The 25,869-nt window shown below is 34.8% G+C and overlaps 2 protein-coding genes across 2 annotated transcripts; both read right to left on the bottom strand.

Annotated features, from left to right (window-relative positions):
• Positions 1 to 1,321: 1,321 nt before the first annotated feature.
• LOC104907307 (hypothetical protein) lies at positions 1,322 to 22,514 on the bottom strand. The gene is made up of 5 exons (XM_010696220.4): positions 22,239 to 22,514; positions 17,974 to 18,585; positions 12,145 to 12,233; positions 11,256 to 11,355; positions 1,322 to 2,243 (listed from the first exon to the last, which is right to left on the bottom strand). Exons 1-5 carry the CDS (start codon positions 22,386 to 22,388, stop codon positions 2,019 to 2,021), a joined length of 1,176 nt encoding a protein of 391 aa, XP_010694522.1. The 5' UTR covers positions 22,389 to 22,514; the 3' UTR covers positions 1,322 to 2,018.
• A 2,177-nt stretch (positions 22,515 to 24,691) lies between these two features.
• On the bottom strand, positions 24,692 to 25,651 carry LOC104907321 (uncharacterized). Its single transcript, XM_010696234.1, has 3 exons — positions 25,511 to 25,651; positions 25,207 to 25,378; positions 24,692 to 24,990 (listed from the first exon to the last, which is right to left on the bottom strand). The coding sequence occupies exons 1-3, from the start codon at positions 25,649 to 25,651 to the stop codon at positions 24,692 to 24,694; spliced, it is 612 nt and encodes a 203-aa protein (XP_010694536.1).
• Positions 25,652 to 25,869: the final 218 nt, after the last annotated feature.

Raw genomic sequence — 25,869 nt, 5'->3', positions numbered from 1 at the left:
TGGGTGAACAATCCAGCACTTGGTGAATTCTACTTCACAATGATAGAAAGAGACGACATCGATCGTAGGATCAAAAAGCAACGTCGCTATGAACCCTTGGCTGCCACAAGCCAGTTATCCATGTGGTAACTCTTCTAACACCTCTAGCTTCAATTTCCAAAGGTATAAAGGATAGTTAGGCCACACTTTCATTATTTGTATTTGTATTGAAAATTATAATCAAAGGAGATTTTACCCTTCTATTCCACACGAGATTTCTGCTCTCCTTGAGCTTAGGGCTATTCAAAGTGCGATCTGGACCGCACCAAACCGCAACCCAAATCGTTTTTTCGCAATCAAATGAGCTTTTAAAATTGCGGTTTGGGTTATGATTTCAAGCAAACCACGATTTGCAATTTGTGTTGCGTTTTCATTTTTTGTAAACCGAAATCGCACCGTAAACCGCAATTTTATGTGATAATTTTATATTTCAAAAAAATACACTTGACAAAAGTGGCATACAAGTATACAACTGAAAAAACAAGTTTGAGGTAAAGAACTTGGACACTTTTGATAAATTATTATATATGTTTAATTATGAAGTCAACTTAATATTTATTTCAACTCTTTATATTTATTAACAATTTTTTTACTCTTAGATTACAAAATTAATATCGTGGAGGAAAAAATGGTTAAACCGCAAACTAAATGACATCAAACTGTTTTGCGCGGTTCGATTTGGGTTGGTTTGGACAAAAATGCGGTGCGATTTGGATTGGAAAAATGTCAAACCGAATATTTGTAGTTTGGAATGAATTGGGTTGGAAAAATATCTTATGACACATCGTAAACAAACTATTTGAGAAACCACATAAAGTTCGACTAGATATGCATCCTGTAATAACACGTTAGCCTTTACTAATAATGACACGTTGTTTGGGGGGTCAAAGACGAAGTAAACTTCGTTCCTCTTTACTTATCCAGTTATCCTTGACCAAAGGTTACTTACAGTTACATGTTAGTCAATAGAGGTTATACTCATCCTTGAGAGAAAGTTTCAATTAATAATAATTAGAGCCTGTTTCTGAACTTAACATATGATTATAGTACAAGACTTCAAGCCCCAAACCATGGTTTTAAAGTACCACTAAAAGGTTCTATATTACCATAACAATTTACATATAGATGATATACTATCATAATCTTTTACATATGACAACAATGTACATGACGAACCAAATTTGATATCAAAAGTAATTAATAGATTAACATGCTTCAATAATACTTTTAGTTTTATCAGAGTGTTAAGACTTTTACAATCAATCTTCATAAAGTGTACAAATTGAACTTCAACATTAATTTTTCAAAGATATTAGCATATCTCACACCCTTACCTCCACTCTTGAAAGAGATCGAATCAGAAAGGCAACATTTAAACATAGGGGTACAATGATTGGAAAGGTTGCTACTTGCTAGATTATTAACTAACATAACAATTTTTTTATTATAACCAATTCTACAATAACTGGTACTATAATGACAAAAGTTACCTTCATTCCAAAAAAGAATAATACGTTGTGCTTGCGCCGTGATCTACTAATTATATTTCTTTTTAGGAAAATTTACTACTGTGAACTAATGTATCAATCCATTCTAACAGTAAGGGATGCGATATATCAACTGCAACACCACCTATCAACCGTCAAGATTGACTTGAAGCCTACCAAGACCACAAAATTACAGGGAATATGCCAAGATATGTCATTTCCCCACCAAAAAACAACAGAGTACAATGACAACAACAATTCACTGGTATAATCATCGCCATGTTTTAGAGCATCCTATATGAAAAATACATCATTGTCCTCAAGGCCACTCCTTCGATAAGTAGGTGAGTTGCATAACAACCGAGCACACGTGGCTAACTTGCCCACGTATTCTCCTCTCTTCATTTTCACGAATGGTACATGATTTTCACAATATCCAATGCGGGGTGCATTCAGTAATCTTAAATGTACGCCTTCGGAAGAACTTGTTCTTTAGATATCCGGGTGACCACAAATTGATCTGATACCTTGACTGTTTCTTGGTTCATTTATAGATAAAGTATGAAAAGGTTTCCGAAGAATACTCTCAATAGCCTCAATATTAGAGCCACCAGAAGGACCCTGGAAAATCATTGTGCAGGGTTTTCCACTAATTGAATTTTTTATGCCTTTCACCGCGTCAAGGCACTGAGGAATTAGATCCAATCCATCCACAACCTGCTCAAATGATGGGGAGAGTACATAAAAATAAGCAACTTGGTGAAACTGAACTACCATATTATATAAATCGTTAGGTATTCAGAGCAAACAATGATGATACTACCAAGCGACATTCTGCATAGCCCCTAAATTATCGAATATATAATTCCGTGCAGAAAATGATAAATCATATTAATGAAAACATGACGTAATTACTTCAAACATTCGTATTTAAATTGTCCAAAACAGATTTTCAAGATTGCTTCATCAAGTTATCATCAAGTTAACAACTCTCGATGCATAATAGTACTGTCGATGCAAAAACCACTAACTCAGATATGTAAATGTTACAAAGCAATCAATTTCGGGTATCAGTTCAAATAAATATATATTATAACCGACCTTCTTTGGACAGTCCCAAGTATCAATTAACTAATAGTGGGTCAGATTATAAAGGCCATCTGCTAAGTGGTCTATTGCCAAGGTTAACTTCCTACAACAGGTAAGCCACAAGCCGTAACTTACACGTGCCATTGAATGAAACAAAACTCCTTGTTCCTTTCTTATTTTCTCCCTTACTGATGCTTCCTTTTCCTTCTGGTTGTGCCATATCAAAATTACTGTTGTTGCTGCTTTGTCAACAATAACTCATGACCTTAATCATGAAATGGGCTAATCAAGACAAAATTCGGTTCCAAAACAACACTAGGGTAGAAGCACTTAGTGGGTTTTAGCTTAATATAACCCAATGGCGGTATAAAAAAGCTAGAATTTTAAAGGCCCTCAGCCGGTTGTGGCTTTATCATCAAATCTGGGTTGAGACTTGAAAATCTGAGGCTTTTCATCACCAACCTTATATTCTTGTGGGAAACTAGCAAAATTTAACCTAAAAGCTAACTATTTTATAATTTAACCCCACTAAAGGTATATTGACATCAACTTATTGTAACTTGTTCCGACTTAATTCAGAAAAAATCAAGTTCTACTAAATTAGTTAAATTCAGATAATTTCATAAATAAGTCCAGAAAAAATAAATTTAAACAAAGAAATGTTTTTCCAAACCCTTCTAGAGAAAATAAGTTTTCTCCACAGAAAATAAATTAAGATAACACAAATTCAGAAAAGATAAATTATGTTGAGATGATATAATTTCAGCCTACAGGAAACCTTACTATCCAAAAGCCCAGATGACCAATTTTGTTTAGATAAACTAATTTCTCCACTTTTACCATTTCAGACCAATCAAGCCCCAGATTAGCACCCACGCACATTACCTTCACAACAAACAATAGAAAGAGGATGTTGTGAAGGCTGCAGCAGAAGATGGCTGCTCTAGAGGTGGAGGAGAGAGACTCTGACTGCGACTCTCAAACCCACGACCTTGATCAAAGAAGACAAGACCAGCATTACCCTCATAGTCAACATGAGTATCAGTTTGCAAGAGATGTAGCAACCCCAAACTAGGGTCTTGTAAAGCTCCATCTCCACTTTTTATTTTTTTTATAATGTATTTTTTTTGGCACCAACTCCATCCTCCAACCTAACCTAGTGGCGGAGCCACCTAGGGGAATGAGGGTTCACGTGCATCCCCAAATTAGAAAAATTAAAATAAAAAAAAAAAAATTGCGGCGAACACACAACCATCGCTCCACGCATGCCGGCGCGCTAAGCGAATAAGCCCAGCGTGCATGCGAGTGCGACTAGTACATGCAAGCGCACATTCTTCTAGAGATAATGACTTTATAATAGCCGCACCGCATTAAATCAAACCAAACTGTTTGGCTTGTTGGGCTGCGCTAGACTTTTTCGCTCCTTCATGGCATGGGTTCAATACCTACACATAACATTTTGGATCGTTTTCCCTTTTTTTTCCTTTGTTTTATGTTGTTCCTTTACCTTTTTTCTTTTTCCTTTATTTTGTTTGGTTTCTTTTCCTTTTTTCTCTTTTTCCTTTGTTTTGTTTTGTTTTTTTAATTATTATTTTGATTGCAATATCCTGTCAAGAGTGAAGATGGTTAGCTTCACATTTCTTATTTTGCTTTCTCGCTGTACAACTCTACCATTTTTTATGAACATATGCTCTACTCTTTACATTTTTGTGGATTAAAAATTATTCCAATAATTTTGGAGTTTTAATTGTCCTTTCATACATCGATATTTTATAATGCTTGAACAAGTTACGCAATTATTCGTATTGAAGTTTTCATCAATTTATCTCGGGTTTTTTTAAACGACTTTGAATCTCGTGGGTCAAATCCTGAATCCGTCACAATGCACCCCCAAATTTAAAATCCTAAATCTGCCATTGATCCCACCACCCAATCTCTCGCCTCCATAGCTTGCAATAAAATTATCAGATCATCAGTGAAGAATCATGGTAAGAGTTTTGTTCAATGAAGAACCAAGGGGAGAGGGAAGCATGAGAAAAAAAAAAAGAAGCAAATAATTGAGAAAGCTGGGATTTAATTTTGAAAACTGACATGTCCTCAAGATACTTGGAAAGGTTCCTGGTGTTCAAGAAACAGTTGGTTTTAATACATGTTCATTTGAACAACCTATGAACAATTATAACTTTATCCACAATAAGCTATTGACTGAAAACATTGTGCTTTAATCGCTTATGGCGAGAAAGTTCAAATTAACAACTGCAGTCGGCCAAGTACGACTAATAGATAGACAATCAAAGCCATCAATGAACTTAGTCCAAGAGAGGGAGGTACGATGAAAAGCAGGGGAGATACGACGAAAAGCAAGGAAGTATAACGAAAAGGAAGACATCTTGAATTCACTTCATTAATGGAACAATTCAAAATCAATTTATTGGAATATAATTGGAAGATGTTTATTCAACTTGTTTGGAAAGTGCAATTGATAATAATTTTTATTTTTGTATATATTAGATTTTTGTTTAGGTTGAATTATAGCCCTTGTTTAAGATGTCTTTGAGTAGTATGTATGATGTTTTGGTTGGATTTTTGCAGCTTTCTGGCTGTGTTGTTGTGGCTACTGCTACTGTGCTAGTGCTGCTGTAGTGATGGTGTAGTGGTGGAGTGCACTTGATGGGGTGTTTTTAAATCATAGAAGAGTTTTTAAATCATAGAAGAATTTTATATTCGCCGTCTCTGGAGTTTTTTGGTCATTAGATGTCATATACAAGTCGCATGACACAGTTTACATGTGGGTTAATGTTGCCAAGGGACCACCCTCGACAAATAGCCAATAAAATTTGGCCCAATAGTTGGGATCATTTAAAGATAAACTATAGTATGCACTTCTTTTTATCAATTTTTCCTAAATATCATTGTCTTAACTTAAATTTTTAGGTGAAAAAAAAATTCAATCCTAGCCTGGAATATTCCAGTAGAACTGGATCCAATGTGTAAACACCTATAGCACAATCTCTGGCTCGGGTAGGAATGAAAGAAAGAGACAAGCTATCAAAGGGCGGATAGAAGATGATGGAGATTTCCTCCAAGCGGGGAAGCTTACTCTTTGTAGTATAAAGGCAGCGAAGGAGAATGGTTAAGTAGACTGACTCAGCTTAGTGCTTCTCTTCAATATCCTTACAAGATCAAATATGAACCTTAGCTTTCTTCTTTCCCATTCATTCTTTCGAGCAAACAGAAGTGCTTCAAGAAACATTCAGAATCAAAAAGTGTGCCCTAGAATCATGTTGGAGGATCAAAAAGTCACTAAAATGGCTTCGATTAAAATAAGAAAGAAGCTGAGTGCTTCCTTCTGTTCTCTCTCACCCTCACTGCAACACACCCAACTATTTGTTTCACCTACAGTAGGAGCGCAAGGGCAGCTAAGCAATTCTTCCTTGATTATTCCATATGAATTTAGTTACGATGACTCATATTATTCTATATTGAGTTAGTTATGATGACTAGTTAAAAATCTGTTCTAGTGAGCGAAAATAGCAGAAAAGTATCTAGAATATCTAGAGAGAAGAAAGGCATATTTTGGCTAGTAGCTTTGATTATAATATAAGAATAGAGGTAATATTAGAGCATTGAGAATTAGTTGGTGGTTGTAATTGGAGAGTGCAGCCTCTCGAATGCTGTAAACCTTTCACCCCTTTGGGGATTAATATTACTTATTGTTACTTCTCGGGTCCTTCTTCTACAGTGAATCTGATAAGGGTCATTTCATTAATTTCAGTTACTTTTGGCGGGAAATCAGTTTTGGTTCTCCTGAATCAGTTAACTGGTTGTTGAAAGTAGTTGAGCTGTAGTTTCCTTGTACTTAGCAATTGAGCTATAAATAGACTAAGATGTAATATTCATTCAGAAAATTAAACACAAGCTCATTCTTCGTCATCTCATATTATTTTCTCTCTCTCTACATCAGAATTCTCTGAATTCTGTTTCATATCTTAGAATTACATTGGTATCAGAGCTTAACAACAGTTGCTGCTTTGTCAATGTCCACCCTTGTTAAGAGCTTCACAAAGCTACTGCGCTCCAACTGTTTGACAAATTGTCATACTGATTTCCTATAAAAGTAATCCTGGCTCCAGCAGTTGCTAGGAAAGTGACAGCCATGGAAGAGCAATTCAGAACTCAAGAACAAAAATAGGAGGAACAACGAGTTCAAAACAAGATGTTACAGGACACTTTGAAGAAGTAATGTTGTCTTTACAAGAAATGAATGGGAGATTCAAAGCAACAAAAGAAAAGAAGAATTTGGAGTCACCTACATCTTCTTTCAAATCTACAAAAGTACAAGATGATGGATTCAATCCTACCAGAATATGAGGTAGTTCCTCAACTCTAATTTCCTAAGTTCAATGGTACAACACAAGAATGTGGACTAAAAAATGTAATGAGTATTCATGCAAGATACCTGAGCAAAAGGTGGATTTAGCTTTGTTTGAATGTGGTAGAAAAGCCAGAACAATGGGTTTCTAGTTACTTGTCAGTAAGGAGAAATGTTGATTGGTGTGAGTTCATAACTGATTTCTGCTATATTTAGAGATGAAATTGGAGTTATGTTATTGAGAAGTTCGATAAAACTGATTCAATTGAGAGTTATATTGATGATTTTGAAGACATGATATCTTTAATGTCACAATAGAATCATATCCTACCTAATTCCTATTTTCTTGATAGTTTTGTTGGAGGACTTAAGCCAACCATTAAACCCATAGTAGTGAGAGCTTTCCAACCCAGAAATGTACGAAGAGTTTATAGCTGCTAATTTCACTCCAACCAAATCCTATTAAACTACCTTTTCACACTATCCCACAAATAAACCTCTTGATACACCTGATTTACCCAATTGTAAATCTCCTATTCTTCCTCTACCAAGAAACACAAACCCAACTACAAAAAGGCCTTTTAAATATATACGTGCAGATGTGAGACAAGAGAAGATTGCAAAAGGTTTATGCCACTACTGTGATAAACCTTATGATAGAAACCATAAATGTAACTTCAAACAACCTCAATTATGATAGGAACCATAAATAGCAGTGGGTTGTTGGATAATATCATAACAATGACTCCAATGAAGGTAGTTACGATTTTGTAGATATTATAAGTGATAATAATCCAGGAAGTAGTGAGCCATGTATTCCAATTCATGCCTTGATAGGAAATCAAAGCTTCTATAACATGAGGATAAAAGGTGTGGTGAATGGTATATCCATTAATATCATCATAGATTCTGGGAGTACTCACAACTTCCTGGAGTTGTCTATGGCGAAGAAGCTTGGCTGTATAGTTAGTTCCATGTCACCACATGATGTTGTTAATGTGGCAAATGGGAATCACATTGCTTGTCAGCAAAAATGTGCATCATTCTCTTGGGTTATGCAAGTCAAGTTCTTTACTACTGATGTGATGTTAATTTTTTTGGATCCTATGATATGGTCTTTGGTGTTCAATGGCTAGCTACATTGGGCTCTATTTGCTGGGATTTCAAGAAGTTATTAATGAAGTTCACAATAGGGGGTGATAAATATAAGCTAAAAGGGGTTTCACCTAAAAGAGTACAAGCGTTGGAGGGAGGATCTTCTGTCAAAATGTTAGAAGGTGTTGTTCATTTGTACTTCTCATAGGTTTTAGATACTTATTTGGGGACACTTGCTGAGCAACAATCCTCGTTTGCTACAGAGTTATAGTTTCACCTCAAATTGAGATTCTCAAAGAGAAGTATAGTAGTGTTTTTGAAGATCTTGTGGATTTACCTACTCATGAGGGTGTTTGATCACATAATACCTTTGGAGATGGGTATTGGTCCTGTTAACATTAGACCTTATAGATACCCAATGAAACAAAGAGATGTCATAGAACACTTAATTCAAGAAATGATGGACAGGGGAATTATTCAAAACAGCTCTAGCCCTTTCTTTTGCATCTCCTGTTGTTCAGAAGTTGTGTGTAGTATTCCCGTTACTGATAAATTAATGATAATTTAGCTGCTACTTTGTTCACAAAGCTTGATTTGAGAGCTGGCTATCATCGATTGAGAGTTCATGATGCATAATTTCTCAAAACTCATACTGGGAATTATGAGTTTCTAGCAATGCCTTTTGGCCTTACTAATTCTCCTCCCTCCTTTCAAAAAATGGATGAATGATGTTTTTAGACCATTACTCAGAAAATGTGTCGTGGTATTTCTTGATGATATTCTTGTTTACAGTAGAAGTAATGCAGATCATTTACAACATTTAACTGAAGTGTTTAAGCTTATGCAGAAGAATAAGATGTATGCAAAAGCTAGTAAATGTATTTTTGCAACTGATAAGGTGGAGATTTGGGGAATTTCATCTCAGCTCAAGAAGTGGAAACTGATCCAAGGAAAATTTCCACCATGCTAGTTGGCCTATTCCTAGTTCATTTAAAGATTTAAGAAGCTTCCTTGGTCTGTCTCGATAATATAGGAAGGTTATCAAGAATTATGTTATCATTAGCAAAGAGTTGACTAATCTTCTCAAGAAGGGAGCTTTTAAGTGGAATGAGAGGGCCCAGGAAGCCTTTAAAGCACTCAAATCTCCATTGACAACAGCTCCTGTTCTAGTTGTCTCTGATTTCTCCAAGCCTTTTGTGCTTGAAACAGATGAATCTAAGTTTGGATGACTTCTTCCATCTCTTTTGTTTAAATGAGGCGAAGTTAAAAGTTGCCACAATAGCACTTGAACGCGACGTGCAATGATGGTATGAAGGGAACACCGGTGACGGTCGTATTATAAGTGATAGAGAGTTGAAGAATCAAGTTATGCGATGCTTTGGTTCTTCACCTGCGTTGCTCTAACAAGCACAACCAACCCCGATGAAGTTCAGCGACAAGGTGGTGCACCAGAATTTCTCCATGAGTCATGGTCATGGTGGAATCATTAATTTTGGTGGTGGATGCACCAAGAGAGTTGGGTTTGATAACCTACACTATGGAAGCGTGGAAGTGCCATAAGCCAACCAAGAAAATCCAATGAGGGAAGAGAAAGTGGTAATAACAAATCTGGAAAAAAATACAACTAAAATGCTTTGTTTTCTTTTGTTGGTGGTAACGCCGGGGACAATAGAGCTGGTGTTGCTGCAGATTTGGTGGCCATGCACAAGGTAAAAACGGGAAATAATTACGGTCCAAAAACCTGTATGAACTGACAACCACTGGAGAACTAGACTTGAACCTGGTTCAAAAACAAAAAAATCAGGTGGTCAAATGGACTTAGTGGGATGCCGATCCGGGAATGGTTTCGCTTCTTCGCTGATAAGTGTAAGTTAGGTGTTGAAATCACCACTTTATGTGCATAACTATTCCTCTGGGCTTATTACATTTAGGCCCATTTTTCCAATTATAGTTTTGAAACCCAACTGTTCAACCTATATTCTTAACCAACAATTTTCTACCTTCAAACCCACAATTCCCCTTTGCTGCAAACCCACTTTTCAGGCTCTTTTTTCCACCTATTTCTACACCCAAACCTCCCAACACATCTTTTCCTTATTACACTCAGAATTTAGACCAAACTTTTCACTTTATTTTCTTCAACTCCAGCCTTCCAGTCCCTAAATCAGACAAGACCAATCCCACCAAAACCTTTAATTCACCTCAAGAGTCATGACGACTTCGAGAATTTTGGCTACATTGTAGGTACAGTTAAAGAGACAAGCTAGTGAAGAGCATAGATAGTGAAAGTCAGGCATCAAGGATGACATTGACCATCATGGCGAAGTCTGGCAACTCCATGCTACATATATATCCACCTTGAGGACAAGGTGGAAGTTCAGGTGGCCGATAACGTAACGAGATGATGTAAGGGAGGGGTATTCTAGATAGTATATTACTCCAGGGTAGCTTGGGATATCAGTTAGAGACTTAGGGAAGAAATACTATTTATAGAACACATCAGAGGAGAATTATGTTGAATATGTTGGAGACTTTAGTGGTTTAGTTTTGGGAGAGAAACAAGCGTCTCGAAAGATTGTGTCTCGAAAGATTGTTACTATCTTTATTTTGCTGTAATTTTCTAGATTACCAATTAAAGATCAGTTCTTTTCTTGATGTTCTTAATCTGAATTAGCAATCAGTTCATTACAAAAGAGTGTGACTTTTGTGTTACACGATAACTGCTTGGCAGTGTTCATTAAAAAGGAGTGTGACTTTTGTGTTACACGATAACTGCTTGGCAGTGGCGATGGAGCATTTCATTCCAAACAAGGACCGTTAGGAGCTAGCTTAAAAAAAGGAAACAGGTCCCCTCTCATCATTTTTCACTAGCACGATAAGGACGAGGCATGTATAGAATTTAGCCACCGACTTGGTCAATAATCTTTACCAAGATAAAAGCTACAAGCAGCATAATTCTCACCTCATCATACTTCTTGTCTTACTATTTACCCTACCTCCCATCTCTCTAATTTCTCAAGCAAATGTGTTCTAGTATATTCTGCTTTTGACATGGGAGTGAGATTAATGGCATGAAAATGTATAGAACAAGCGCTGATTTGATGTATAAAAGCAAAAGCAGCACAAAAAATATCCATAATTCCAACATGAACAGAACTTGGGAAAACGATTACCAGCAAAGAAACACCAGATATATCAACAGCCTTAAGTGAAACAAGCTCCCTCAGGCGCTCAGGTGTTGCTATAAGAAATTCAGGCTCACAACTCTTTAGGCTGCAAAAAAAAACATGCTTGCAATGAGAAAACTAAAAGCAATAGATCCACAGAGCTAAAATGCAGCACATTGCACTAAATCCAAGCATCTATAGCTAAAAAGTGTTTTGGTCAATCAAAAGTCCTACTTGGGGAAATGGTTGATTGAGAATTGATAATGCCTCTTAATTATGTTACTTTTTTTTTAAACTTGCTTTAGATTTTATATTAGTATTAGCTTGATTGTCACAAATTAACACAAGACCAACTTCCCGGAATGTTTAGTCGACATTTTCAAGGAAGTTCTACTTCCCATAAGATGTTGAAAGTTGCTTACCAAGTCCCCCTACGTGTGAAACCTCACATAACTTCTTGCAATCAGACAAACAACTCCCAATTACTTCCTGAACTTATTCCGTGAACAATGCAAATTTCTCACAAATGTAGCTCCCCATGTATTACCAAATAGCCGCTTATAATAATCAAGTGTTATGGCACAGAAGCACACCTAAACCTCCTTAAAAGATTGTTTAATCAAGAACATCAATTTGTCAACGAAGCAATTTCCAATAAACCAATTCTCGACACAATAATTATTTGTAATATATGGTCTCTCGGAACAATCTTGCATACTCCTGAGAATAGACTACCAACAAATATAGACTCATAAATGAAAAAATATATAAATTCATAAAAGACCCTTGAAATCTAGGGGGGAAATAAAAGAAAAGGTATACACTTCATCTATAAACACATCAGCACTTTCAAATTTAAGAGTATCATAAGAAAAAGATTGAGATTCCAACACACCCTTCAACTTGATGCTCTACCGGAGCACCGGGATGTAAGCTCACTGTGTGTATACCAAAAAGTTTCAAAGGCTTGCACACAGAACGCACCTGAAAGAAATAAAAGAAATCAATGTAGAACAAGCCTTGGGAAGGACCTTAGAAAAAGATATATATGCACCAGGTAAGAAGTAAAGTTAGGGATAAAGCTATGAATTTAAAGCTAGGAGGCTGATATTTACATTAAGAAAACACATAAAATAATATATAAATAAAGTTCAGTGTTCAAGATATTTTATATTAATCATGATTCTCTAACAGAAGAAAAATCATCAATTATTAGTGCCAAACTAAACCTATCAGCTTCTATATTTCAACTCATGAAAGTTATTCGATAACATACTGTGAATACAATAATTGGAGTCACCTGAAACAGGAAACTAATAAAAAAAGCAAGTATATTTTGAAAAAAACACATCTTCTTAGAGTTGCATGAGAGAAAACCTTGCAGTGATATCCAATGAAGATTGTTTATGCCAACGAAGATATCCAAATCTCATAGCCAGACTTGCAGTGACATGTAGTTTGAATTATATATAATCCCAAATATACTATCCTATTAGGGAAAAAACTTAAGCGATCAATAGCACAAAGCAATTACCGAGCCCATGAATGTAAAGTAAAAAGTCCATTCAAGGCATGCCTAGGCGAGAGTCAGAGTCCAAGTGCTAGGAAAAAAATAACTGAAATGTTGGCACAATAGGCTTGCACCTCAAACCACATCCCGAGAAGCACAATGCCTTCTTTGTTCTATGTAGAGAAATCTTAGAAAAAAACAGATATTGGACCAAATTTCCTCAAGTTCAGTCTTACTAGCCTTTCGAGAATGGAGACTATTTCAACTCAAAATAATTGCATGATTTGCTTCAATTTGGCTCTACCCTGATTTTGCAAGTCATCCAAAATTGGATTTCAACCCGTCACAAGTGACTGTGACACAGATCGTTGGATGGTCATTGTCATTGGTCGTCTCCGATCATCCTACCTCTGATCAATTTCTCCTCTTGGTTCTGTCTCTTTCTCTTTAGAGCTTTTATCGTTCTTCCTCTCTCTAGGTGCTAAGCCTAAAAAATCACATGTTTAAAATGCTGAGCTTTACTTAGTTTCTTGATCAGCGCACTAAACTTGGACATTTGCTTTCTTAGTTTCTCTCTATACGAAAAACCTGAGCAATCACTTAACTTTTTATGCTATCACTTGCTTTTGTGTTTCCTGCTGAAGTGATTCAATTGTATTTCTTCAAAAGACAGCCTTACATTTTACTAAAAGTTAAAGCTTCTTTAACTAAAAGATTTTACCACAAAATCCAAAAGAAAGAGTAGTGATGTGCGTTGCCAAGAGATGAATTCCTCCATCTCAATGAGCCTCACGCCTTTGAAAGATAAGCTAATAACATCTATGCCAACTAAACCCTTATTGCCACATCAGTTGCTGATAGGAACTGAAGGAATGCATGCTTCATGACTCATGACTATACTATATAGAATTTGTGTTAAAGTTAAAGGTAGCAAAGACATGACCTCCAAAGTCATGATGTGTTAAGTGAGAACTTTTTGTACGAATGAAATGTTGCTGCATATGAAAGAGGGAACTAAAGCATTGATTATGCTTTTAATAATATTTAAGAAATATAAATAAATAAAGTTCAGCAAAATGAGAGCACTAAAAATGGGTATAAGCCAATCTTGAGAGATCAAAACTCGGCTGGGAAAGGAGGCTACCATCTTTATCATCTTACTTATGAGATGAAATTTCTTTGAGAATAAAGTAAGCTCTGCTCCTTTTATATAGGAGGCGTCCAGCTTACTATATCAGTCATTCAATACAGAAAGACAAGCTTATAGGTCTTTGATTTCTAATTATAAGCATGCAATTAAATGTAATAATAAAGTCCTACGAATTTCATCTTCACCATTAGAAAATAATCTAAAATTCTAGTCTAAAACTAAACAAGGCCTCGAAAATGCAGATGTCTCATATGAGATGCACTAAAACTGCAGATCTAACACAAGTTTCTGATTCTGACAGGCACACACCTATTTAGGTGCAAATGGTCCGAATGTGAGACAACACATGGAATATGCGCACAAGTTGCAAAAGCAAAAATTTGGTTAGAATCATTAAGAATTATCTTACTCATATTTCCTACGAAATAACACAAAGTTGCTGCTGCCACACAAGGTAATAAGGGTTTCATCTATTTCAATCAATAATTAATCTTTTTTTTTATCAAAATAATCCAAGAGAGAAGAATGGAAGAGATTAATTTTCAGTATTCAGATTTCTCTGGTGATAAGGAGGTTTACAACACTTTTAGGAGTAGTTCCATGATGGTTCTTAGCAATTTCCAGAGCTGTGTAATTCATTCTTACTTGGTATCCAATATCCATCCTTTTTTCCCTTAGTTTGTGTCTTCGTATAACCATATTGATGTCTGATATCTATCTCCATCTCACATGCTTTTTAGTAGTATTGGTACTACATTGTGCTAGTTTTCCTATGTAGCCAGGTACATATGCACCCAAGCATTCATAGAGCAGCTCTAAGGAGAAAGGTCAAGAATGCACACCAAGGCCAAGGGAAGAAGATCTTAATCCTTATCACTCCTCTGTTAACTTGATTATTACTGGTTTGACTAGTTGAAATGCTGAATATTTGTGATTATTTTGTTCAACAATAGTTGGATCTATGCTTGATAAGTTGACGCTTCATCAACTTATATCTTGCTTTAATTCTTATTTATTTCCTTGTTAGCTCATCAGATCAGATTTTCTTAATAAATATTTGTTCATCTTCAGTAGTTGATTACTTTGATTGTTAGCAGTTGCTCCTTTTATAGATGATAGCTTCCCCTCTAAAATTAGGATGTTATGTTAGCTATAGATTATGGGTACTGATTGGTTCTTCAGCTAGAGTTTGGGTCACACCCCAACCATAAATGTCATGACTATGCAAGGGTATTTGGTCTACTGATTTGGTTAGTGGTAATGCTTTATGCTTTATATTTATGTGAGAAATCCGAAGATTGAGAAATGAAGTTGGGAATTAATAACTGTCATGCAATTTAATATGCTTTATTACCTACAATGTAGAAGTATTGAATAAACGATCCACTAGACAATCATCAGGGACCTTGATATTTGTTCTAGGTCAAGCGAAAGTGAAAATTTAGCCATAATTTCGGTAAACTGTTATGCATCCCTGTAACAGCTCTTAAGACAAATTTTAAATGGTCTACCAGTCTACACTAGCAAACCTCTATAGTTCATATCCCTTGTTTTGACCTTGTAATTGATTGGTTGCAGTTGAAACCTTAACCCTAGATTTATCTTTTTTGGTGAAAGCCTTACCGTACATTAAATCATCTTCATTTCCCTTTATTCTGACTAGTCAGATGTTTGTGCTAAGGCCCAAGCCCAGGCCCAGGGTCGCCCACCTCTGAGGTTCACTTACCAGAGAAGGAAGAAGGGTCCAGAAGGTCCAGATACATTGCCACAATAGGGTCTGACAAGTTAGTTAGTCCCATTATCCATCTGGGGATAATTGAGTCATTTCAATAGGGTGTGACAAGTTAGTTAGTCCTTGATCCACTGTGATGTCAATAGGGGTATAAATAAACCATGATGTAGAGAGAGAAGTTATCCAGAAAATTGAGTGAATGATTGGGCCAGTGGGAGAGCACCTTTACCTCTCAAATGTAAAGGAGTTGTAAGCAGTGGTGATCCATCAATACAACTATCTATCCTTTTTGTGCTTATTTCTTGCCTTATTTGCATCAGTAAGTCACTAGTAGAATTGAGTCTTAGCAGTTTGATGTTAGTCTAGTACATACACTTTACAAAAATTGCTAGTCTAGTAGATTGCTTTAGTTGCATTATAGCTGGTAATTGACATCCCCGATCATTAGCTTGTTTCAATCATTACCTTTTTACCTTAGTGCATATTCCCTAATTCTTGTGGGATGGGAGTTACTGTAGCAACGATTACTTTCACCATCATCTCATTTCATGCCTCATCCGATGAGGCACATGAATCATACCTCCATGGCTCCATCTACAGAAGGCTAAAGGACCCTAAAGACAATTAAAAAATAAGGTGCTAGCTAATAGAACTGGCAATAAGTAGAGTTAGGTTGGATTTTGGTTCAGATTAAGATTTTCTCAATCTGAACCCAACCTGTCTATGTAAACAGGTTGATATTTTCAACCCAGCCCAAGAATAAATGGGTCAAGTTGAAATTGACCTATTTAAGTGTTTTTTTTTTAATCCATATCTTATACAAAGTAAGGAAAAAATTGAAAAACATAATCACTTATACTACATTTCATAGGCAATATAAGAGTATGTACAATGGGGTTCTCCAACTAGCTCTCCAAGGAGAGAGAAAATTGGGTGTGTCTTGAGAGTATCTCCATGGACACACTTTGCAAAGTGTCTCTTGGAGGAGATACCATTTGAGATAAAAGAGAAATGGCTCTCCAAATGTGTGGGGCCCACAAACCAAAACATACTATTGCCATTACTAAAGTTTTCTTTCTTCTTGAAACCATTTAATAATCTTTTTGTAAAAATCTAAAAAAAATGGTAATTTTCTTTGTCTATAAAATGAGCTTAATATTAGATATATTTCATACACAATCTACTATCTTTTTGTAATTTATGAAATTAAATATTTGCATTCAAAATTAAAAGTTCTACATTGCATAAATTATGAAAAGGATTAAACTTTTTGTAATTATATTTAATTTACATGAATAACTTAGTTTATATGACTTTGATGATAATATGAAATGAGATTCATTTATTGACATGGAGACCACCAAATAGTGAAAATTTGAATGGAGAGCTCTTTAAAGATTTTTATTGTTATTGGGTGTTATTAGACATAGTTTTTGAGAGTAGCTTCAAGCATGGGAGAGTTTATTGGAGAGTCAAGTACCATTATACATGCTCTAATGACGTACAATATAACTATATAGCAAAAATATTGAAGTTCAAATATGCATTTGAAAATTTTAAAATGGCCCAATCAAAATTTTCTATCTTCAAAACGATTGGCTCCTAAAACAACCTGGTGAAAAATCACAAGTGCCTAAAAACAATAGAGAACAGCTAAACTTTCAAGTTAATATGTGCTTTCTTTATTGATATTATTGAGTGCACCAAGCGAGGAAAAGGTCCGTGAGGAATAGAGGTTGCAAAACAAGCAAACTACAGAAATTGCATTTTCCCAATTGTTAGGGTATTCTACGCAAGAAAGAAAAATAGCAGATCCCATTCAAGAAAAGGACACAAATTAAAATGCACACAGATACACTGGAGACAATGGTATTACTAATTGAAACTGATATAGGACACACACACAAAAACACAAATAAAGCACTAGGGCCATACCTACAAAGAAATAATTAATATTTGGTATTAAGAGAGAAAAAAGGCAGAGATTCACCAAGAGGTGTTCGTCAAAGAATGACCTTGAAAATTTTCTAAAACACTTAAAACATACTAACAACATTGTAAATTCATGATCTTGATGATTTAAGATATTATCTAGATGGTGTTGATGTTGTTATCTTTGTTGTATTAATTCTATTAAAAGATTTTGTCGCTATTAATTAAATTGTATGGAAAAAACTAAATTGAAGGGAAAGAATAATGGATAAGGTGCACTTAAATAAAAAGAAGATTTAAAGAAATTATTTTAGATATAAGTGCAAATATATTTGAGACCAAAAGAAAAAGTATAATCTAACATTCTTATCAAATCAGAAAAAGCTCAAAGACAACTGACCTTACTCGCTTTTTCTTGAGATGGAACAAGATATAACAGGAAGGGTGTGGTGATGGATATCCCATCCGACTCCTTCTGTGAAATGCTGTCAGCTGCCGTAGAGGCTACCCAAGCCATTTGCTGCACAGAAGGACTAGTTCCACTGTTTTCCAATATATCAATTCCTAAAGAATACGACTTCCAAAAATCAACTCCCCACGAATCAACAAACAAAGGTTTGTCCTGCTCCTTATTAAGCACACCAACACCAAGCAAGGAATCCCGTATAGAGTTCAAGCACGAGCAAAGAAACTTAGATGGGCAGCTAGAATTTCCTAAGGTACAATCTTCCAAGTCCATTGGAAGTACTTCCGCTCCAAGACACTGGAAGTCTTCTTCTCCTAACTGTATTTTTTCCGACTCAAAATGCTTAGATCTTTTAGCCTTTTGGATATCTATGTTGACTTGATCACCACTAAGCATTAAATTTTGTTGTCCATTTGCTACATTTTTTGAAGTTCCTTTCTTATTTGACTGAGGAAGCAGTCGTTTGATCTTGCTTGTGCTATTATCCTCTTTTCCATGTCTCTCATTGTAAGGATCCTGTGGCGTGGGAAGACTAAAGCACATTCCCTAAAAATGAGAAGATGAAACCAACAAGAAAGATGTAAGATAAGCAGGCTATCCAAACATTATATGCATCAACCAAAAGAAAGGGTGCATTAAAAACCACTAGGTGTTTGCTGCACTAATTACTCGATCCCAAACGGAAGTATAAAGAAAAGATTCTAAAACAACAACAGTTAGATACACTTAGACTCCATTCATAAAGTGTAAATCTTTGTTGTACTGATACTAATGCCAAATGTAAAGCAAAAGGCAACAATGGACAATTAAAAGATTATTACGACTCCAGTCATTAAGGAAGCAGCATTGAAGGCAATAGGAAGAGTTTGTGAGGGAAAAAGAGGAAATATAATAAGCAATTCGATTTGCCAAGCATACTGCCAAATTGCCAACTTTAACTATGTTAGGAGCTAAACAGTTAACCTCATCGGTAGATTCTTCTACATAACTTTTGTAAGATAAAATTTAAATTTAAATTAGGAACAACAAAATTGTCTCTATGCGTCCTAAAATAAAAAATATTTACATTTATACTTTGATGGAGCAGGAACATATCAGCATAGAGAAGGGCAAATTTCAGTGTCAGATATTTCCAAGGTCTCCTTTACTTTATATTTGTTTTATCTAATATTATTTAAGGAGTCTGCAAGCAGAAGTACATCTCTTGATGTATTGGATATTTGAAATAATTGATAGCTATCAGCTAATGTAGTAATCAAACACCAAACTATTAATTATTTTTCAAAACTAGAGGCAATTAGTACAATATGTTTACTAGAAGAGACTTCTTTTCGGCCACCATTTTACAGCGTTGTCATGCCATCAACACAATTACTAGAAGTACAACCAACAATGGCTAGATTCCTAACCTAGTTTGCTTAATGTTCCCCTTAATCAAGTTGCTTCTTGTGCGATTCTTACTCTACTAGCCCTTTTTTGAGCAATATTTTCTCACTACTCCCCATTGTAATTTTAATTTTTTTCAAATTGTTTAGCTTAGCATGATGATACGAACTATGACGATCCGGGTGCTTGAGCACAAAATATTCCAATCGCATGGTGGTTCAATAGTTTCAAGCCTTCTCCGGTAAAATGTTTACAAACGTCAGCTTCTCAAAAGATGTCGGGGTACAACATATTAGTCAGACGGAATAGGATTAAAAGAATCAAAACAAAGAGAAAATATGGGTCTTCTATTTGTGACCTGAACAAATATGGCCTAGCAACTTGATTCACTTAACAATATGTATATATGACGAATTCAAATATAAAGCAACTGCAGCCCCTGATGTTCTGAAAGTATTAAGCACATGGTTTTTGAGGAGAGTGGATAAAGCCAAAAGGTTGTCACAGTACGGAGTTAGAAAGTCGGAATACAAGACTTCATCAATACAATAGTCATCTAAATTCATACATTTTTGTTGCTTTAAAGTTTAAATTGTCATTGATCTAGCTTAATTCCAAACCACATAAATAAACTCCAAGAAACATGAGAAAACCCAAAAAGGAAATTTAATAGACCCACAATTGAAGCATTGGAGATGGGAATATTGAGAAAAATATCTTCTTCATAAATCTTCTTATTTTATTTTCTCCAAAATTGTAGAATTAGGATGGACAAAGCTGAACCTTTAATTATGTTTGTTTCATGTGAATTGTAGTAGGGATGGGAGATTTATCTCAACTTATCATAGACATGTTTGTTAGGAGGAATGGGAAATGGTGGTAAGATGGGGGTAGAAGTAGAATGCTTCAATTGTCAACAATATAATGCCAAATAGGGGAGGTATTTTCAGAAGAAATTAGAATAGATTATGTAATGACTAATATGCATGATAAGAACCGAGATGAGTGTATATAAGAGGTGTGGATAATTTTGTCATTTCTTCCCACCATGGCCAAACAAGGTAATACCAACAATTTTAATATTTCTAAAGTTCCTCCATTTCCTTCTTGTTAGCCAATCCACCAAAACATGAGCGTTTTTCCATTTAACTTATCATGATAAACTAGACAACAGAACTAAGAATTGTTTTTATTTTTATTTTCTCTTCTATTTGTTTTCTTTGCTGTCAAGCTATCTATATAATAACGATTTATTCCCAAGCCAATTGGTATACTAGTTGCTCCATATGTAGTTCTAGCAGTAACCATATAGTCTATGCTTCCTCCATTACAAAGTAATTTTCTCATTAACATGACAAAGTTCCAACTTATAACCATCATTTCAAACAAGTAATTGAGCATTGCACTACAACAAATGTTTTATACTACTACAATGCTAATTATCTTTGGCAGTGATGTTTGACCTTTAATTTGTTCAAAATCTTCGGTTAATTTATGAGGTCAAAGAACAAGATCTAGATTTTATGTCAAGGAAATAAGTTCACATAATCATAATTTCCATTATAACATGTAATGGTAACAAATCATTGGTGACAATAACAGAATTAGACTAATTGGTACCAAGGGAGTAGTTATCGCTTCTTGATATAGGAGTAGTTGATGCAAGTTTACTAGCTCTTGTTCATAAGAATGTCTCAATGGACCTTGGCTAAATTGATGTACATGGAGGACTCTTCATGGGGATGACTACCAAGGTGGTAGCTTGTTTGCTAACCAACTTAGGTAGCATGGATTAGGCGTATGATTAGCATGTCTATGAGAGTTCGAGTTCTGTTAGGATTCATACTATCTTTATTGCTTTCCTAGTTATATTATTAGGAATCATGGTTTTGCGTACGTTCTTAAAACGATGGATTTTACATGATTCAAAAGTGTTAGGAGTCTAGGACTTAGGTATTTGTCCTAAGCCTACTAGGTTTAGCATGCACGATTCCTACTGGGTTTAGCATGCACGATTTAGTATAAATACATAGCATGTAGTTCGAATATTTTCATAAGTGATTGAATAGAGTTTTTGTGGGTTTTGTTAAAACTTAAGTGTGCAAACACAACTCTCTTGACTACTGGTGGCTTTGCCTTTATGCATCAAAACCCTTAGAGTATTCATTGTGGTGGCCTTGCCTTTATCATTGAATAAGCTAAGAACTATCTTGTTCTTGTTCTTTGATAGTGTTCGAACCTAAGCATTAATATTATACACTCTTCCGGATATTATTGTTTTAATCTTGATAGATTAAATGCATCACTTCTTCTTTTGTACCTCTATGTTCATTTTTTAGATAATCATATCACACCTTAAGAGATTATATTCAATAATTCGGATTGCATTTCGATTACACGTTGGAACCAAAGTTAAGAATATGATTTGATAAAAAGACTTTGATTTTGATCAAATGAAAGTAAGATTATGGTTTCATATGGTGAGACTTCAGGGTCAATCTGATTTAGAGAGTGTTTGGTTGGGCAAAAGACATTTTTCCCATTTTCTTTGTTTGGTTGGTAAAAGGGTGGAAAACATTCGTTTACATTCTCCCTCATTCTTGTAACTTCTCATGCAAGTGACCAAAGAAGCAAAAAGTACAACTGTATTTTCCCTTGAAAAATGTTTTTCAAGGGAAACTCGCCGAACCAAAATTAACAAAAGGAAGACAAAAAAAATCTGTTAAATTAGAAGCCAGCAAGCCAGATAACGCAATGTTGATTTAAGCAACAAATAAATGAAAAAAAATGCAATTGAAACAGAGAGAAAGAACCTGGCATTGGCGGCGCTTGCCAGATTGGCGACGCTTCTTGGCGGCAATAATACCAGCAACGCGAGCAGAGACCGAGGAAGGATCTTTTGCGAGCTTCTTTCTAATGGCTTTATTCTTCTTCTTCGCCCTAAAATCGTCGCCTTTTGGCATTGTTGATAACTATGTGAGGATTCAGGAGCGGCGGACGAAGGGTTTTTGAACAAGGGACGGCCGGGTTTACAGAGGTTTAACCATTTAAAATTTAGATGCACACATTACTTCTGTAATTTGTAATTTGTAATTTGTAATTTGTAATTTGTAACTTGTAGGCGAGGGGTACAACAGGCACACAAATCGTTATTTTATTTCCCCTTATCTTGTAAAAGTATTCTTAAGAGAATATTCCCCTCAAAAAAAAATCTCAAGTCTAAGGGTCTGTTCTCCCCAGCTTATTTTCAGTTCAGTTCAGTTCAGTTTCAATAAGTTCAGTTCAGTTCAGCTCCAATAAGTTCAGTTCAGTTCAGTTCAGTTCAGCTCCATTCTTTTATAACCATTTTGTTAAATATTATTATGTTGGTATAATTTATTTTACTAATTATTGTTATTATTATTATTATTATTATTATTATTATTATTATTATTATTATTATTATTATCATTATTATTATTATTTAAATATATATCATTACTATTAAGTATTATTATTATTATTGTTGTTTCTATATATTATTTTATTTTTTATAGCTTTACTCATTATTATTACTATTATTATTAGGAGGAACATAGTTTAGGTCAAAGCACAAATAAACCCACTTTTTTAGCCCATAAACCAATCAAATCGCGTCAAGACGTTTTATGATCTAATTTTCGCGGTCCAACCCAATCATTATTTTTATTACTAAATATTTTTATATTATTAAATCTAATTAATAAAATAGTAATATTAATTTACTTCTTACATATTATTGTTATTATATATCATCATCAAGTATTAATATATTAATACAAATAATATAAAATAATTATTATTTATTATCATTATTATCATTAATTATTATTATTATTATTATTAATTTATGATTATTAATATTATTTATTTATAACTATCATTTAAAAATATCCAAAATACTATTATTATTATTATTCATTATTATTACTTATCATTATAATTATTATTTAATATTCATATTATTAGTGTTTAAAATATTATTTATATATTTATTAGATTCAATTTAATTCAATTCAATTCAATTCAATTCAATTCAGTTCAGTTCAGTTCGGTTCAGTTCAGTTCAGCTCCAATAAATTCAGTTCAGTTCAGTTCAGCTCCAATAAGTTCAGTTCAACTGTTTTATGCCGAAGAGAACAGGCCCTAAGTTACAATCTCAATTTCAGGTTGTGCCTTCACAATATAATCTAAATTATTAAATCTCTATTATATAAGTCAATAGAAAGATTTGGTGTCCCCACTTAAAAAGACTTATATACCTTAATTTCACAAAAAGTAATAAAGAAAAGATTTTCTTAATTCTTTCCTGATTTATAAATAGGGGGTAATAAGGAAAATTCTACATTATCAAAAAGACATACATAAAAAATTGTAAAAAGAAGAAACTCAACAATTGAACATATAAACTTATGACTAAATCAATTTTCAAACAATAATAAAAACAAAGATTTACAGAGATTCTTATTATCTAAACTCTCAGTTTCAGCAACAATTTCAAATAACATGCATAAACAAACCATAAAAGAATTAAGAAACTTAAAGAATATTCATTTTTTTGTTTTTTGGGACTCACAATCAGTTGAGATAATAAATAATCAAAGAGATGAACATGCATCATTTGATAATATCAATTTATTATTATTATTTCTATTGAAGCACTTCACCATAGTAATGCTTAAAACCTTAATTACCTAGTGAAAATTGAATTGAATTATTTACCAACTATAATATAACATATTGTCGCATGCATCGCGTGCATATAATGCTAGTTTTCTATATATGATGACATTCATAATGTTAATAAACAGCTTCAATGAAACAGAGTAACTTCTCTTTCAAATTCAAGTGATTTCATTCATTTCTGTATTAGCAGCACACCAAAACATATGCCTTTATGTATATGCGGCACAATGTGGATCCCTAGGTCATCAATATTAGTGTCCTCTAATGAGACGTATACACATTCTACATTCATCTAGCAGACAAAATAAACATGGACCACAGGAGGCTAACGAAGCAGCATGATATATAAATAGGCCTAGGTATATAGACATATACACATCTCCTTTTAGCACACCCCCTAAAGCTGAGAGTGATGAGCAACTTAGTGACAGTCAATGTCCACGTGGTTGGTCTTCTCATGATGCACAGGATTGGAAGCAATAGCTAGAGCAACTTGATTGTCACAGAACACAGGTGTCCTGGTCATGTGAGTGACCCCAAGATCTTAAAATAGATGTTTAAGCTACATCATCTCACAAATAGTGAGTGCCATAGACCTATACTCAGCTTCAGCACTGCTTCTAGCAACTACAAATCGCCTTTTTTTACTTCCATGACATTGTGAGTCACCAAGTAGAATGCAAAATTCTAATGTGGATTTCCTAGTGTCGGCACACCTTGCCCAGTCGCTATCACATAAAGCTTGTAGATGAGCTGCAGATGTGTTAGCCAGAAGGATACCTTGACTCATGGAGCCAGCAAGATATCTAAGTACCCTCTTTGCTGCTTGCATATGGGGCACTTGTAGGTTGATGCATGAAGCTACTGAGAACATGAATTGTGAAGGTCACATCAGGTCATGTTAAGCTCAGGTTTTCCCCGCAAGTTTTTGATAAACTTCAGCATAAGGAAGAGGTTCTCCATGAGTTTTACTGAGCTTGGTGTGGCTGTCCATAGGAAGCCTGACTGGTTTACAGTTCATCATCCTATATTCCTTCAATAGATATTGTATATACTTCTTTTAACACAGAAAAATACCATCTTTACAATGATCAACTTTAATTCCTAGGAAGTATCTGATTATTCCTAGGTCCTTCATCTGAAAGTGAGAGCTAAGCAGTGCTTTTGTGCTCTTGACAACACTCATATCATTGCTTGCAATGATCAAGTCATCCACATATACTAAGATCACAATGATTATCTGCTTCTTCTGTTGTGTGAATAGGGATTAGTCAGATTTAGCTTAACTGAATCCATTCTCTTTCAGAGCACTAATGAGCTTGGCAAACCATTGTTTGGGTGCTTGCTTAAGCTCATACAATGACTTGTTGAGCTTGCATACCTTGCTATTACTAGTGTGCTTCACATACTCTCCCTCACTTTCCACTTCAAATCCGTGTCCAAGCCCCTTATACCCAGGTGGCATCTTCATATACACATTTTCTTGCAACTCACCATGAAGGAAGACATTTTTAACATCCATTTAATGTAAATGCCATCATTATATTCTATGGATGCCAAGGCAAGCAAGGACCTCACTGTTGCCATCTTTGCCACAGGAGTAAAAGTATGGTTATAATTAATACCATACCTTTGTCTATTTCCCATGATCACCACGCCTGGATTTATACCTACTCGCACTCCCATCTGAATCATACTTGATCTTGTAAAGTCACTTGCTTCCTATAACATTCTTCCCAG

This window comes from Beta vulgaris, chromosome 4 (assembly GCF_026745355.1).
Source record: "Beta vulgaris subsp. vulgaris cultivar EL10 chromosome 4, EL10.2, whole genome shotgun sequence".
Taxonomy (NCBI): domain Eukaryota; kingdom Viridiplantae; phylum Streptophyta; class Magnoliopsida; order Caryophyllales; family Amaranthaceae; genus Beta; species Beta vulgaris.
This window is presented reverse-complemented; position numbering and strand designations above follow the sequence as displayed.

What these genes read in the sequence shown, in the direction of transcription:
- LOC104907307 (XM_010696220.4), bottom strand. Translation starts at nt 22,388, where the DNA reads ATGCCAAAAGGCGACGATTTTAGGGCGAAGAAGAAGAATAAAGCCATT. An exon ending in GTAGAGCATCAAGTTGAAGG is followed by an intron (nt 11,356 to 12,144) that starts GTGTGTTGGAAT and finishes TTTTTTTTGCAG; the next exon opens with CCTAAAGAGTTGTGAGCCTG. An exon ending in TATCTGGTGTTTCTTTGCTG is followed by an intron (nt 2,244 to 11,255) that starts GTAATCGTTTTC and finishes TCATTTGAGCAG; the next exon opens with GTTGTGGATGGATTGGATCT.
- LOC104907321 (XM_010696234.1), bottom strand. Translation starts at nt 25,651, where the DNA reads ATGGATGTTAAAAATGTCTTCCTTCATGGTGAGTTGCAAGAAAATGTG. An exon ending in AGCACACTAGTAATAGCAAG is followed by an intron (nt 25,379 to 25,510) that starts GTATGCAAGCTC and finishes TTCACACAACAG; the next exon opens with AAGAAGCAGATAATCATTGT. An exon ending in AGTTGATCATTGTAAAGATG is followed by an intron (nt 24,991 to 25,206) that starts GTATTTTTCTGT and finishes TGTTCTCAGTAG; the next exon opens with CTTCATGCATCAACCTACAA.